The sequence below is a fragment of the Ambystoma mexicanum genome, chromosome 12 (genome assembly GCF_040938575.1).
Source record: "Ambystoma mexicanum isolate Mex_15411 chromosome 12, UKY_AmexF1_1, whole genome shotgun sequence".
NCBI classification, from domain to species: Eukaryota; Metazoa; Chordata; class Amphibia; order Caudata; family Ambystomatidae; genus Ambystoma; species Ambystoma mexicanum.
The window spans coordinates 1,029,522,645-1,029,537,173 of record NC_090936.1 but is presented as its reverse complement, the minus strand read 5'-3'; the positions used below and the strand labels follow the sequence as shown (position 1 = coordinate 1,029,537,173).

Here is a 14,529-nt window from a genome sequence, read left to right as displayed (position 1 = left end):
TCAAGACATGAATGGAGGAGAAGGAGCAGAAGTACCACCATTACTCAGAGCGAACCCTGCAAGCCTTCAATTCTGAAATATTGCAGACTAAGACAAAATTTCAGACCTCACGATGCCTAGACAGCAGCCTGAGCACCAAGGTCAGTGTGCAAAAAGGGGATTCTATCTAAGAGTTGAACCCTAACCAGATAATGTTTCCCAGGGCTCAGCAGCCGATTATAAAGTTAATTATTTTCTAATGGTTGTAGTGAGAAAACAAACATATCTTTGAATGCCAGGTGCAAGTAGGTGCCATGCCAAATGATCCCATAACAAATAAACATATAGGGTGCCAAGTGGCCACTGAATGAAGGCACACACATGTTACCATAGTAACACATCCAATAAATGGGCAGAAATGGTTTTAGCACATTGGTCCCTCATCAAGTGGTCAGAACAGTGACCATTTATTCTATGCCCAATTAGATAGCCTACCTAACTCATTTTGTATCTAGAGAGGGGGACAAGACGCCAAGGCCATGAACATGTTTGGAAGAAAGAACTTCTGCATTCGAACGAGATGGGAGTAACTTTCAAGGTCGTCTCACAGCAGTTCGCCCATCTCTCCTCCACCACGCACCTTGACACTGCATAACATAGATCAAGGCTGTATGAACAAATAACCAATCAGAACCTTCTTCACCTTATCGACTATTGTATTAGGATGCCCACCAATGGCAAGTTAGATTGAAATATATCATTTTTAGAAGGATGAATGTAGAAGTTTTACTCATAGATAACTATATGTGTTATATTTCAGTAATTATTTGAATAAGCAAATAGAAGTTTTTTTTATGTTAATTGCAAACCATGACATCAGCCGTGATGTTTTTCTAATTTAACACCTTATTGTATCTAACAAAATTGTCTTTTGTACGCTCTCCCGACTGTTCTTATCTGAATAAAGCTAGGTTTTCCCTTGCACTTGGAGTTACTTTGTTAATTGAGTTTTCTCTTTATTGACAAACTTGGGCCTATCATAACACTTCCCCTGACTTCCCCTGCAGTTTATAAAAAAGCACACCTTATCTCTAAGTTTGGTGTGTGCTGTGGTCTTCGAGAGTAGGTGGCCCACATGGTTGGTGTTGCACCCATGTTGCAGGACAAGTCTCACAGTGTCAAAACTGCTGTGGAAACCAGGCTCACAGATCAATTTGGGGTGGTGACAAACGGAGACACTGTTATATGTTGTCTCCAAGCCAAGGAAAACAAATCCAAGTGATTTGATCGAATGAAAAATTATCAAGGCTGAAATATCCGAAAACAAAGTGCTCGAATGACCAAAAGTTCGAACACTTTGTTTTCAGACATTTCAGCCCCGATTATTTGTTAAAACACACATTCTCTCTCACACACACACACACACACACACAACACAGCCATAACACCCCCCCAACCACACCCCCAGCATACCCCCACCCACACCACCAACATAAAGAAACCCCACTTACCTTCACCTTTCACTTCTGTGATTGGGAACTGGCGCTGTAGGGTCCTTTTCTTTTTTTTTTTTTTTTTCACAGACGGCTGCAGGGGTGTCCCCCGCATCCCCCGCTCACTATACCATAAAGTATACCAAAAACTATACCATAAAGTATAGTGAGCGGGGCAATGCGGGGGACACCCCCGCAACCCCGTTCTTTTTTTTTTCACGGACGGCTGCAGGGGTGTCCCCCGCAGCCCCCGCTCACTATACCATAAAGTATAGTGAGCGGGGCAATGCAGGGGACACCCCAGCAGCCCCCGTTTTTTTTTAATGCTACCACCAGAGGATCGAACTTTTGGTGTTCGATCCTTTGGTGGTAGCATGTTCAGAACTTTTGGTCATTTCAACCTTTTTTTCCGGTCATTTCGACCTAAACCAAGGAAAACAGCACCCTACACCTAATGGGAACTGGCCACACTAACCTGACCCACCCTCCAGACCCCTAACCTGTTTAGGTCAGCAATCACCGGACAGAAATGAAACCTAAGAACATTTGCGAACACATCACTAGACTTTCCTGCACACTTATCCTGCTTCCTGGTGAAATAATGAACTCATTCATCCCCACAGACTCCTTTGCTACTTTAATAGTGTTAATTTCCACATATGGTGTCATATGACCACTTCTGTTCTGCTGATCCCCACCAACGGGCTTTGGCCCTCCACTCCCACAACAACTTCTGGATGCTTATGAGCAATTCCATTTTCCATTCCAGTTTAAACTGGTCACTTCCACCATGCAGGTGCCTTCATCCTTGGTACACTTGCCTCACTGATGATCGTTTTCCAATTTAGTCCACAGAGGGAATGCATATGTGAGTCCATAGGGACACAAACAGTGGCAAAGTTAAATGGATTCACAAAATATGTATATGGTCTGCCAAAGAAAAAACATTCTGGTAATGAGGTGAGAAGTGGTAGGGGGATAGTTAAGTGTATTCCGTTCATAGGTATTATCCACCTGCAATTTAGTTTGCTTTATTTTAGGCATTTATTTCTTAATCATTTTGGGTTTCTCCGTCATGTGAGGGTCTCAAAAGCCAAATTCGCTTGGTGTTTTAATGATATCCACATGAAATAGATTTAACTCTAAATGTGGTTATTTACTTTCTTAGTGGTAGTTTTGAAAATCATGCATGATATGTGTTCTTGAAGAATGGCATTGTAGTAGCCACTGAGAATATACAATGCAAAAGAGAAAAAGGAAGATAAATTACTGAAGGGGTAGGGATAATGCTGGAGACCACACAGGGCCTGTGTGTCAAGGGAAGCAGAAATGTGCTGCTGAGATGACCCACCAATGAGATTCAAGGGCAAGGCTGAAGACCATGAAAGGCCCACGTGTCACAAGAGGACTGAAAATGTCTAGGCAATTAGGATCCCACAAAGTATTTTAAAACTACACAAAACACATTTCTGACACTCATAGAAAGCATACCAAATCCTGCTAAAGTGTAACATTAGGGTACAAAAAAGTCAAAAAAGTCAACCCCATATTACTCAAGAAAGTATGTTGCTGTTTCCCCTTCCTCCATGTTTCATAATGCAAGTAGTGGTAGATGGGTGAGGCGGTTCCTTCCTGGCTCCAAGAGACCACTTAGGGGGACATTTCACACCTTGTGCAAATGATAGCCCTAGACAACGCCTCCATATTTTTGGAAGGACGGCAATAGAATTAGGTAAATAGTGTGCATCTGCTTTGCCATGGTTCATTCTTCAGCCCTTGCAGAACGCTTTCCAAGGAACTCTAGTAAAGATCAGTACCTAGTAAGCAGCTTTACTAGGTACACAAATAGCTTTACTTTGATGCTGCAGTTTTATTGGACTGCCTATCCTATCCTATCGGCCACAGTTTCTCTTTGCCTTCTTGAAGCCACAGCACCACTTTTAGGCCAATGGATGGTGCCCCCTACTGCTGAGAATTCCGCACACCACATTTTATCGTTCATGCTCTTCATTGCGTTTTGAAGAAACCCCTGCAGGGTTTATGCATCTTTCTGACACCAAAGTTATGAAGCAGCCACAACACTAGGTGACGGGTGGTGCACAGGGGCGCGGAGGCTCATATCATTGTGGCGTGTGGCTGTGTTAGAGGAGTTTGGGGCTGCGGGAGACACCACGATAGACTTCTTGGAGGAATGAGTGTCCATGCTGATGATTTGAAGAAGGCCTGTTGAGCACTTTTGGTTGCCCTGTTAAACATTGCCTTGACTGGCAAAAGTCCCAGCTGGCCTCTGAGAACAGCACCTGAGCAAGGGACTGTGAGGTTTGATATGCCTGTCAACCAACATGTTAATGATTTTGAGATGGGCATCCAGGGTTATCATATCACTTTTAACCAAAAGTTCATGCCTTTCAAAACCCTTAGTACGACACTTATGGTAAAGGTAGTGCAGACAACCCCTTTCCCCATCTACCTCTTCAGCTCAAAGATCCTTGTTGCCCATTGGAGGGTACAGCGTATCTATTAGAGCGAGAGATGGAGAATTAGCGAGAGACATGTTGTGCATCAGAGATAGTCCTTGACAATGTCAACGCGAGAAAGTGAAATGAGAGCTGTGTTCAGAGGCCTGCAATAAAAGCACTGGAGGAGACCAGGTTGTATTGTCTTGTTCGGCGTTGCTATGACTTCAAACGATTTGTTCTGGCTTTCATGCCTTTTTCATGCCTTTTTCATGAGTTGCTATACAATGTGATGATTTGCTGTACATGGCTACAAGGTTGCAAGCTTGCTTTACCAACCGTCTCATCAAGGTCTCCTACTGCTACCCTGAACTAACACACTCACACTCTATATTCCAACACACAATAAGCCTTCCAACTTAGCCACCCACGCACAGCAGTGGAACAACCCCCCAACATCATTAAAACATCACAACGCCTCACATCTACTTAGCCTAGCTAATATTTCCTAGCACAACGTGCACCGAAGACTCCCATTAGTAGACAAATGCATCTAAGCTCACGACATAGAACACCTAGAAATTAACCTGTACACAGAGCGTAGGGCAATTTCAACCTGCAAACGTCAACACAATAATAAAGCTATCTGGCGTTTTCTCTCTATCCCTACTGACTTAACCCCACTCTGTTTCATATCTGGCATAGCGCCTGGAGACCATGCCAATGACATTGAAGTGCTGTGTTTATAATAATAACATAACCTAACATAACATACTACACAACCAAATGGGAATGGGGAACGTGTGAAACACCGCCCTGAGGGCAGGTGGGTAAGCAGGGATGGGCAAAGGGTGAGGGAGCGCACATAACTGTTACAGTTATATCATGCCTGGAGGAGAGTTCACAGGTTATCCACTCGCCTATTTCTTGGGGTCAGACTTTATTAAGCAAGCTCAAATTTAGGCAGGGCCTACTCGGCTCTTTATCGTTCTGATGTCGATAAATGGACTAACATTAAAATTATTAATAATAACAACTATTTCGATAGTGCTTAAAGCCGGGAGGAAGTCGGCATGTATGCACTTTTTTAAAACGAGGCATCACTGTTATACCCTACTAGAGTCTGTCACTTTAAACATAAAACCAGTCAACGGGATTTGCCGGCACTTGTTTCATGTTATTGCGTGTCTGTTTCTTTTTTTACTGCAGAGCAGGAACACAAGGTCTTTTTCTAATTCTGATTCGGTGTTTTTGTTGAGTACTTTTAACCTTTTCAAATGTTCCTTGTGCCAATTCTCACAGCTTGGAGCCTTCCTCTCCCAACTTCCAACTGTATGCAGAGGCGTGGAGCAGGCCACCCACCCAGGTGAGGAGCCGGTACAGAGCCTGCCTCCGCCAAGGTATTACTCATGCAGATGTGAGCCAGGGACACATACATCACTCCGCACACCAAGATTCTGGCTCTTAATCTTTATACCTAAGACTGTCTGTAATAAAAAGTCTCGTTTCCAAGTCTCCACTGAGGAACTGCTGTCGTCTTAAATGTGGTCTAGAAAATAGCACTTGTCACACTGTGAGCTGTGACTATAAACAGCTATTATCAGAGCTCTACCATATCCTCCAGGACCCTCTTCACTACTGTAAAATCGCCCATGTTATCTATCTATCTATCTATCTATCTATCTATCTATCTATCTATCTATCTATCTATCTACCTATCTATCTATCTATGTATCAATGTATCTATTTTTATATCTATGTTAAGGATAGATCAACAGACCAACGAGACCACGTGCAAAGCTTAGTCCTTCTTTCATTTAGAGTAGTTTTTGTGGTAATTAGGGTGAACTCCACCTCTTGTGAGAGGGGGTGACCTGTTAGGAACTAGACTGGTGCAGTCACTATGTGATGTGTCCTCCAGAGGGTGGGAGGAGAGGGATCGTGTCGGCGTCCTGCCAAGACAGGGTATTTATCCACTATGGTTATTTGAGAGCCCATTGTCAAGGACAACGACTATCATCTCTCCACGTGTTTCACAAACTATGCCATTAATATTCTTTAAATCCCATAAAGCACGAGTATGGGAAAGTGAACCTCTTAAATGTGGTGTTCATTGGGAAGGCCAACCATGCCCCATATCACTAAAATGCAAATCTAAATGCCCCCACGATACCAGCTACAACATTGAGTTTGCGGAGGGAAATGATCAACATTACAGGAAATATTTGTTTTCCAAAGTGAGGGGATCAAGAGGTCATGACAAAAGTGATCGAATGCAGATGCAATTTAAAGCCAGAGCCCACTTTCCTGCCCCATTACAATGCCGCTGGCAGGCGAGCATACCAAAGAGATGTTCTAAGATGGTGGCAATGTTGCATGTGGCATATAAAACCAATTACCACGAGTGAGCACACCTAAGTAATTAACAAGTGTGGAGATGCAAAATTAAAGGCATTTGAATAACATTTAAGGAACCACCAAACACGAACTAAAATGCAAGCCTCTGATAAGCTCTACCAATCACAGGGCTGATACAAAGAAGACAACCAAGTCCAGGAGGAGATCTGGTAAAGAAAACTCTGATCAAACTGGTTGTGGAGAAACTTGGCACAGTAATTGCTTACTCCCAGGTCATGCTGAGACCTGTCAAATTGAATTCTGAATCTAAGCTCTCAAATCTTGTTTCCAACCCTCCCTCTGTTCTTATCCCCTCGATCTGTCCTCTGTCTTTGACATGGTCAATCATGCTACCCTCATAAATCATCTCTGTGATACCCTAGGCATCACAGACCGGGCACTGGCCTGGCTGGCATCTTTCCCCTCAGACCAAACTTCCCAAGTACAACTGGGCACATTCCTCCCATCCACCTCACTACCTGGAGCATTCCTCAGGGCTCTATCCTATTGACAGGCTTTTTCAATATGTACCATGCCCCTCTGGCCCACTTGATCTTCACCTTCTCTCCTCACTTCCAGTTTTATGGTGATGACACTCAGCTCTCCTTTAAGCTTCCCTCCGTACCTCCTTTTCTTCCTCTCTCATACCTGACTGCCTGACTGCTATTCAGGCATGGTGCTCTGCAAATTACCTCTATCTTAATCAAAGTAAGACTGAGATCCTTCTCATTGGGATGCCTGCTCACTTTTTCCCTCCCACTCTATGGCCGCCCTCCTTGGACACCCTCCCTCACCCTCTTGGGGTCATCTTCGACTCCTATCTCTCCTTCTCCCCTCAAATCACAGAGCTTGCCCAGAAGCCCAACCTTCTTCTCCACCTGCTCAGAGGCATTCTCCCTTTCCTCACCTTTCCACAGAAGCTCAATGTCACCAAAGCTCTGGTTCTATCTAGGCTCGGTACTCCAACAGCCTCTTCCTCAATCTGCCTCTTTCCACCATTTGCCCTCTTCAAATAAGCCAACCCAAAACTCTCTACACTGGCTCCCGGTGGCTGCAAGGATCAAAGTCAATACCCTATGCATCATCCACAAGGCTTTCTGGGGCCTGGGACCTGTTACATCCAACATTCTCTTCCTAAATACCACCCTCCTAGAGACACTTGGTCCTCTCATTCCAACTCTCTTCAGATAGACGTTTCTCCAAGCAGAGAGTGGGGAGTAGATCTTTCTTCAGGAGGAGCCTCCCACTGGAATGGCCTTCCTGCCCCTCTCAAACTTGAGCCAGATCTCCTTAAGCTCCAGAAACGTCTCAAGACTTTCCTTTTCTTCTCCTCCTTCCCTCTCCCTCTCCCATGCTAATGTCCCCCTGCCGCTGCGACTGGTACCTGGTCCCCTATGTGCCTTACTGGCGCCAGGCCGTCCCCATCCAGTCTACTTCAGCACCCATTAACCACCACTTGCCCTTGGGCACCCTTCCCTAACTGGCCTGAATCTGGTCCACCCCTTCCTCGCACTAGCTGACCCTTACCCCTGGTCTCCCCCTGGCACTTGCCCTACTGGGCTCCCCTCAGCAATTGCCCTGCCCCTTCCTGCACTTCCCTCTTACCCCCTTAACTTATCCCTGCCCCTCCTCCCTGACTTGCTGCCCCGCACTTACTTCACTGCACTTGCACTGTCTGAATGTCATAACGCCTAGTAGGATTGTTTCTATTGTTTGTATTGTTATTTTTTATTGTCATTTTTATTATTATTGTTTTTCTCCTTTGTCTCCCCATTGTCTTGTGGCACCTTGAAACACTTGTGTATAGGTGCCTTACAAATACCCAATAAATAAATAGAATAAATAAGCTCATGGAGGAACCTGCTAAATGGAATGCTGAACACCAGGGCGTGGTGAAGCCTGATGAATTGAAAACACAGGTCCAGGAGACACTGTCATAATAATCATTACAATTTTAACAACTGGCAGGTTACCCCAAGGACTCACCGTTACCTCTCTTCCTGTCCTGTGACTGACACCTTCCAGCAGGGGAAGACTCTCGTTGTTCCAAGCGGGGAGATGAAAGCGAAAGCCTCCCAAGTACCTCTTCCCCCTCCCAGATAAACCAGGTAGGAGAAGAAGCCCCAGGGAAACCCTCTGGGGAAGAAAACCCTGTACCGAAGGTTGCAGGAAAGATGTCTTCAATTGCAGGCGGAGATTCAGGTGAAGTCCGGAGGACGTTCGTCTTGAAAGAGAAAGAGACTGGTAAGTATAATCAGGTAAGTGGAAATATGGAAATGTAAGATGTTTAGGAATGTTGATTACCCTTAAACAGGAACGATGTGTGGGAAAAGGTGCCAGTCAGAAACTTCCAAAAACTTCTACGATAGTAGAAAATGTTTTGATTAGAACTGGTAAGATAACTAGATTGGATAGGGGAAAGCCACAGGGAATTCTTTACCTGAGAGGCATGAAGGGCGGAGCTAGGAGTTGTTTTGATAGTGCAGAGTTTTGCACAGGCGGTCGCAATACCGGTGTGCCATAAGCCTGTAACTATGCGAAGGAAGATAGAATAGTGAGTTGGGGAAGGTAGAGAAACGGGAATTCAATATGCCGGAGAATCCCGAATGAAGCTTACCACGCTCCGGAACGAGACTGGTGGGCAAACTTGGGAGAGAAAGAGATGGAGTCCGTGGAATCGGGAAACAGAGAGGTGGTGAGGAATGCACTGAAATTGAGACAGAGCAAGAAAGTTTAGAAGGCTGAAAGGTTAGTGTTTAGCAAGCCGTATCAGGATACCTAGATGCGAACTTATGTAGCGTTGTTGAAGCAGAGTAGCAACGCATTCGTGTGCTGATCACAGGAACAGATATACCTACACTCGGGAAGGGAGACAGCATTTCCTGGATACCGAGTCGTGCAGAGGCTAGACCCGCATCTCTAGTTACGGCGGCCATCTTGCTAGTAAAAACGGCTGACACCCACCGTCCTAAGGTCCATCGATGCCACAAGGACCACCGCCTTCGAAAGGGCGTGACAGTATGCCCCCTCAAATGCCCCGGGCCACCCGGTTTATTCGGATGGGATCGAAAAAATCGGCGGACCAGAGCCGGAGCATGAACAGCCGATGCAGGTTCCCATGAGCGATCAGCCGGAGAATACCCTTTCCAGTCAATCAAGAACTGCAGACGTCCCCGAAAAAGACGAGAATCGCAAATACCAGCCACTTCATATTCGGGACCCATCGGGGTGATGACAGGAGGGGGTGCACCCATCCATACTCGGGAAAAACGATCCACCACGTCCTTCTTCAATTGCGACACATGGGAAACAGGATGAATCCTGGACCAAGACGGAGGGAGCTTGAGCTTGTAAGCAGACGACCCCATTCGTTGCAAAATGGGAAAGGGGCCGAAGTATCTCGGGGACAATTTGGACGGCACCAGATGACGAGGCAAAAATCGGGAAGCCAGCCAAACTAAATCTCCTGGCACCAATCTCGGAGCTGGAGTGCGATGTCTATCAGCAGAGCGTTTGACACGGGCTTGGGCTTCCAGAAGAGAGGTCCTGGCTGATCGATGTCCCATCTGAATAGCATTGATGAGATCGTCCACATCGGGAAACCTAGATGCGGAGATTGGACCGCTGGGAAAACACTGAGGGTGATATCCGTAGGAGCAAAAGAAAGGGCTGAACCCCAAGGCTGAGTGTCGAGAGTTATTATATGCAAATTCTGCCAAAGGTAACAAGGAACACCAGTTGTCTTGCGAGGAAGAGATGTAACAACGCAAATAACCCTCCAGGGTCTGATTTAGACGTTCTGTCTGACCATTCGTCTGTGGATGGAATCCTGAACTCAATGCTCGGGAGATATGCAAACTCTTGCATACTTGCTGCCAATATCGAGACGTATATTGTGAACCTTGATCAGAAACGATGGTCTCAGGAAGTCCGTGAAGAGAGAAAATCCGTGAAAGAAAAATCCTTGCCATCTGGGATGCGGTAGGAATCCGCGGAAGTGGAACAAAATGTGCCAATTTTGTAAAGTAATCGATTGTTACCATGATTACTGTGCAACCGTCCGATATTGGCAGATCTACAATAAAATCTGTTGAAATCATTTGCCAAGGACGGTTAGGAACTGGCATTACTGAGACGAGACCTGAAGGGGCAGATCGCGGGCATTTAGATTGCAAGCAGATGGCACAAGCGGAAATATAATCTGTGATGTCTCGAGTCATTTCCGGCCACCAGAAATTACGCTGGATCAATTCTTTAGTATTAGCCACACCTCTGTGACCAGCTAGGTAAGAGTCGTGACAAAGATTCAGAACCGTTCTTCGTAGTTCACTTGAAGGGAGGAAGAGCTTTTTGTTATTATAAGCACATCCGTGGACCAAGGTAAGTTTCCAGGTTGCCAGAAATCTTGGATTCAACTGGATAAATTGCAAAGTTGAGTTAGCCACGTTTTGAAGAAATGTGGTAACTACCTGCACGAATGTGGCTCTGGGAAACAGAGGCTCTGTTCGGAAGGGCGTAGAGGAGTTATAATCCTTTCTAGACAAAGCATCTGCCTTGAGATTGGCTCTTCCGGGAATAAAGGTGAATACAATCTCATACGGTGAAAAGAAGTGTGCCCAACGTGCCTGTCGGCTATTTCGGGTCTGAGAATATTGTAAGACACATAAATTACTGTGATCTGTTCGGACCTCAACTGGGTGTCTTGCCCCAATAGCAGGTGTCTCCAATCTTCAAATGCCCTTTTTATAGCCAGCATTTCCTTTTCAAGCACTGAATAATTTATTTCAGAGGGAGACAGTGTCTTAGAAAGATAGGCTATAGGACATTCTATTCCTTGATCATTTTCTTGAAGCAGAACGGCCCCAATTGCCTGATGAGACGGTCAGATTCAATAATGAATCTCTTGGCTTGATCTGGAGTAATCAGGATGGGTCCTGTGAGGAAATGTTGCTTCAGTCCCTCAAATGCTAGTTGTGCCTCCTCTGACCAAAAGAACCGTACATTCTTTTTAAGAAGAGCCGTCAGTGGGAGAATTTCTTGAAAATAATGTGGGATGAAACGTCTATAAAAATTTGTAAAGCCCAGAAATCTCTGCAGATCTTTGATGCACATCGGTATAGGCCAGTCAGTAATACCTGAAACTTTCTTAGGGTCCATGGCTACCCCATTTGCAGAAATTATGTATCCTAGATAGGCAACCTGGTTCCTGTGAAACTCACATTTCTCTAGTTTGCAATAGAGATGATTGTTAAACAGTCTCCGTAGGACTTCCTTCACATGCTGACGGTGATCCGATGGGGATGTAGAGAAAAACAGAATATCATCTAAGTAGACAATAACTGTGTGAAGAAGAATGTCTGAAAATATGTGGTCCATAAAGCGTTGGAAGACAGCGGGGGCGTTGGACAGACCGAAAGGCATTACTTTATATTCATAATGTCCCAAAGGAGTACGGAACGCGGTCTTCCACTCATCGCCAGCTCGTATACGGATGAGATGGTAAGCCAACGCGGAGATCTAATTTTGTGAAGATGGTAGCTCCTTTAACGGCTTCGAGTATATCTGGTATGAGAGGCATAGGATAGCGATCAGGGATTGTGATCTTATTCAAGCCCCGGAAATCTATACACGGTCTGAGTTCCGTGGATTCTTTCTTGGGGATGAAGAATAAGGAAGCTCCAGCTGGCGAGGTGGATTCTTGAATAAGTCCATTGCGAAGATTCTTTTGGAGATATTCCTTAAGGACTTCACGTTCTCGTTTTGATAGGACATACATGCGACCGAAAGGAATCGGTGCATCTGGGACTAGTTCCAAGGCACAGTCATCTCTCCGATGTGGGGGTAGTTCGGCATATTCTGAATCGGAAAATACTGTCTGAAATTGCCTGTATTCGAGGGGTAATTCTTGAATATGGTTCAACATAGAGATGGAACCCGTATTTTCCAACATGGAGATAGTAGGACGAAAACCAACAGCTCCGTCCAAGAGACAGTGCGTCAAACAATGTTCAGAGCCCAGAAAGACAGTGCCCGCCTTCCAATTGATATAAGGATTATGGGCTCGAAGCCAGGCTAACCCTAAAATTACTGGATAGTGTGCTGTACGGATTACATCAAAGACAATAGATTCTTGATGGGAGGAAATATTCATCCGTAAGGGTATTGTTTGTTCCTTTATGGGTCCTGAAGTTAACGGACTACCATCCACCGACTCAACTGGGATTGCCAAGGTCTTAACTGAACACGGGATGTTATGAGTGGTCTTCCAGAGGGTATCAATAAAATTCCCTGCGGCCCCACAGTCTATTAAGGCCGTGACGGGAATGGGATCAGAATCTCTCCATTTGATTTGGACTTGCAAGGCCAGCATAGTAAGATCGGGGATCTCTGTTACTTGTGATGGTATCATAGAGGATGAGGAACCTGTTACTGATTCCCTAGCCGCGGTTCCCCTTGCGGTAGGGAAATGGCGTTTCCCTGCCTTTTGACTGGGATGAGAGGACAATCTTGAATGGTGTGTTCCTTGGAACCACAATACATACACAGCCCCTTGACTCAACGTCTATTGCGCTCTTCTGGAGTAAGACGACCTCTGGTAGTTCCTATCTGCATAGGTTCTTCAGTCTGAGATTTCCCTAAACTAGGAGAGTAAGTAACAGGTTGTCTCACGGGACGGCCGCAACGTCGTTCCTTTAATCTTTCTTGTAATCGGTAGTCCAGCTGCATGACCATGGTTATTAATTCTGCCAGATGTGGAGGTCTGGGGACTCGGGAGATCTCATCCTTTAACTCCTCGTTTAATCCGCTGCGGAATATAGTATTCAGAGCATCGTCAGCCCATGACGTGCCAGCTGCTAACTGCTTGAAATTGGTGATATAAGCCAACAGATCTTGGGATCCTTGTTTGAAATCCAATAACTGTTCTTGGGCTGAAACCGTGATTTCTTGACGGCTAAACATGGCTCTAAGACTGTTCAAAAAGGCGGGGTAAGAATCTAGCAAGCCATTATTTGTAGTAACAAGAGGTGTGGCCCATGCTAAAGCGGGACCTGTTAAATTTGCAATCATGTGTCCTACTTTATCACGGTCACTTTGAAAAAAGGCTGTCTTGAATGAAAACTGAACGGTACAAGCCTCAATAAAGGCCTTGAGTTTATGAGGATTACCAACGTATAGACCCCCTGGAATTGGGCCAGGAGGTATCTCAGAACAACTAGGGACTCTGCCTACCTGTTGTCGGAGATAGGCATTCTCCTGTTTTAAAGCCTGCACTTCAGCCGTCAATGCTTGTACAGCAGTAACTAATTGCTGTTGTTGGGCTGCGTCCATATTCCTTGTAACCCTGAACCCCTGAGATAACCTGCTCAGAATTCCTGATAACTCAGGTTAAATTTCGAAAACAATGATATTTTTCTGGCGTTGCTAACTGTCATAATAATCATTACAATTTTAACAACTGGCAGGTTACCCCAAGGACTCACCGTTACCTCTCTTCCTGTCCTGTGACTGACACCTACCAGCAGGGGAAGGCTCTCCTTGTTCCAAGCGGGGAGATGAAAGCGAAAGCCTCCCAAGTACCTCTTCCCCCTCCCAGATAAACCAGGTAGGAGAAGAAGCCCCAGGGAAACCCTCTGGGGAAGAAAACCCTATACCGAAGGTTGCAGGAAAGATGTCTTCAATTGCAGGCGGAGATTCAGGTGAAGTCCGGAAGACGTTCGTCTTGAAAGAGAAAGAGACTGGTAAGTATAATCAGGTAAGTGGAAATATGGAAATGTAAGATGTTTAGGAATGTTGATTACCCTTAAACAGGAACGATGTGTGGGAAAAGGTGCCAGTCAGAAACTTCCGAAAACTTCTACGATAGTAGAAAAGGTTTTGATTAGAACTGGTAAGATAACTAGATTGGATAGGGGAAAGCCACGGGGAATTCTTTACCTGAGAGGCATGAAGGGCGGAGCTAGGAGTTGTTTTGATAGTGCAGAGTTTTGCACGGGCAGTCACAATACCGGTGTGCCATAAGCCTGTAACTATGCGAAGGAAGATAGAATAGTGAGTTGGGGAAGGTAGAGAAACGGGAATTCAATATGCCGGAGAATCCCGAATGAAGCTTACCGCGCTCCGGAACGAGACCGGTGGGCAAACTTGGGAGAGAAAGAGATGGAGTCCGTGGAATCGGGAAACAGAGAGGCGGTGAGGAATGCACT

The 14,529-nt window shown here is 45.4% G+C and overlaps 1 protein-coding gene across 1 annotated transcript; it reads right to left on the bottom strand.

Annotated features, from left to right (window-relative positions):
• Positions 1 to 11,152: 11,152 nt before the first annotated feature.
• Positions 11,153 to 11,701, bottom strand: LOC138514706 (uncharacterized). The gene has a single exon (XM_069630112.1). The coding sequence runs from the start codon at positions 11,699 to 11,701 to the stop codon at positions 11,153 to 11,155; it is 549 nt and encodes a 182-aa protein (XP_069486213.1).
• Between the last annotated feature and the right edge of the window lie 2,828 nt (positions 11,702 to 14,529).

What these genes read in the sequence shown, in the direction of transcription:
- LOC138514706 (XM_069630112.1), bottom strand. Translation starts at nt 11,701, where the DNA reads ATGGACCACATATTTTCAGACATTCTTCTTCACACAGTTATTGTCTAC.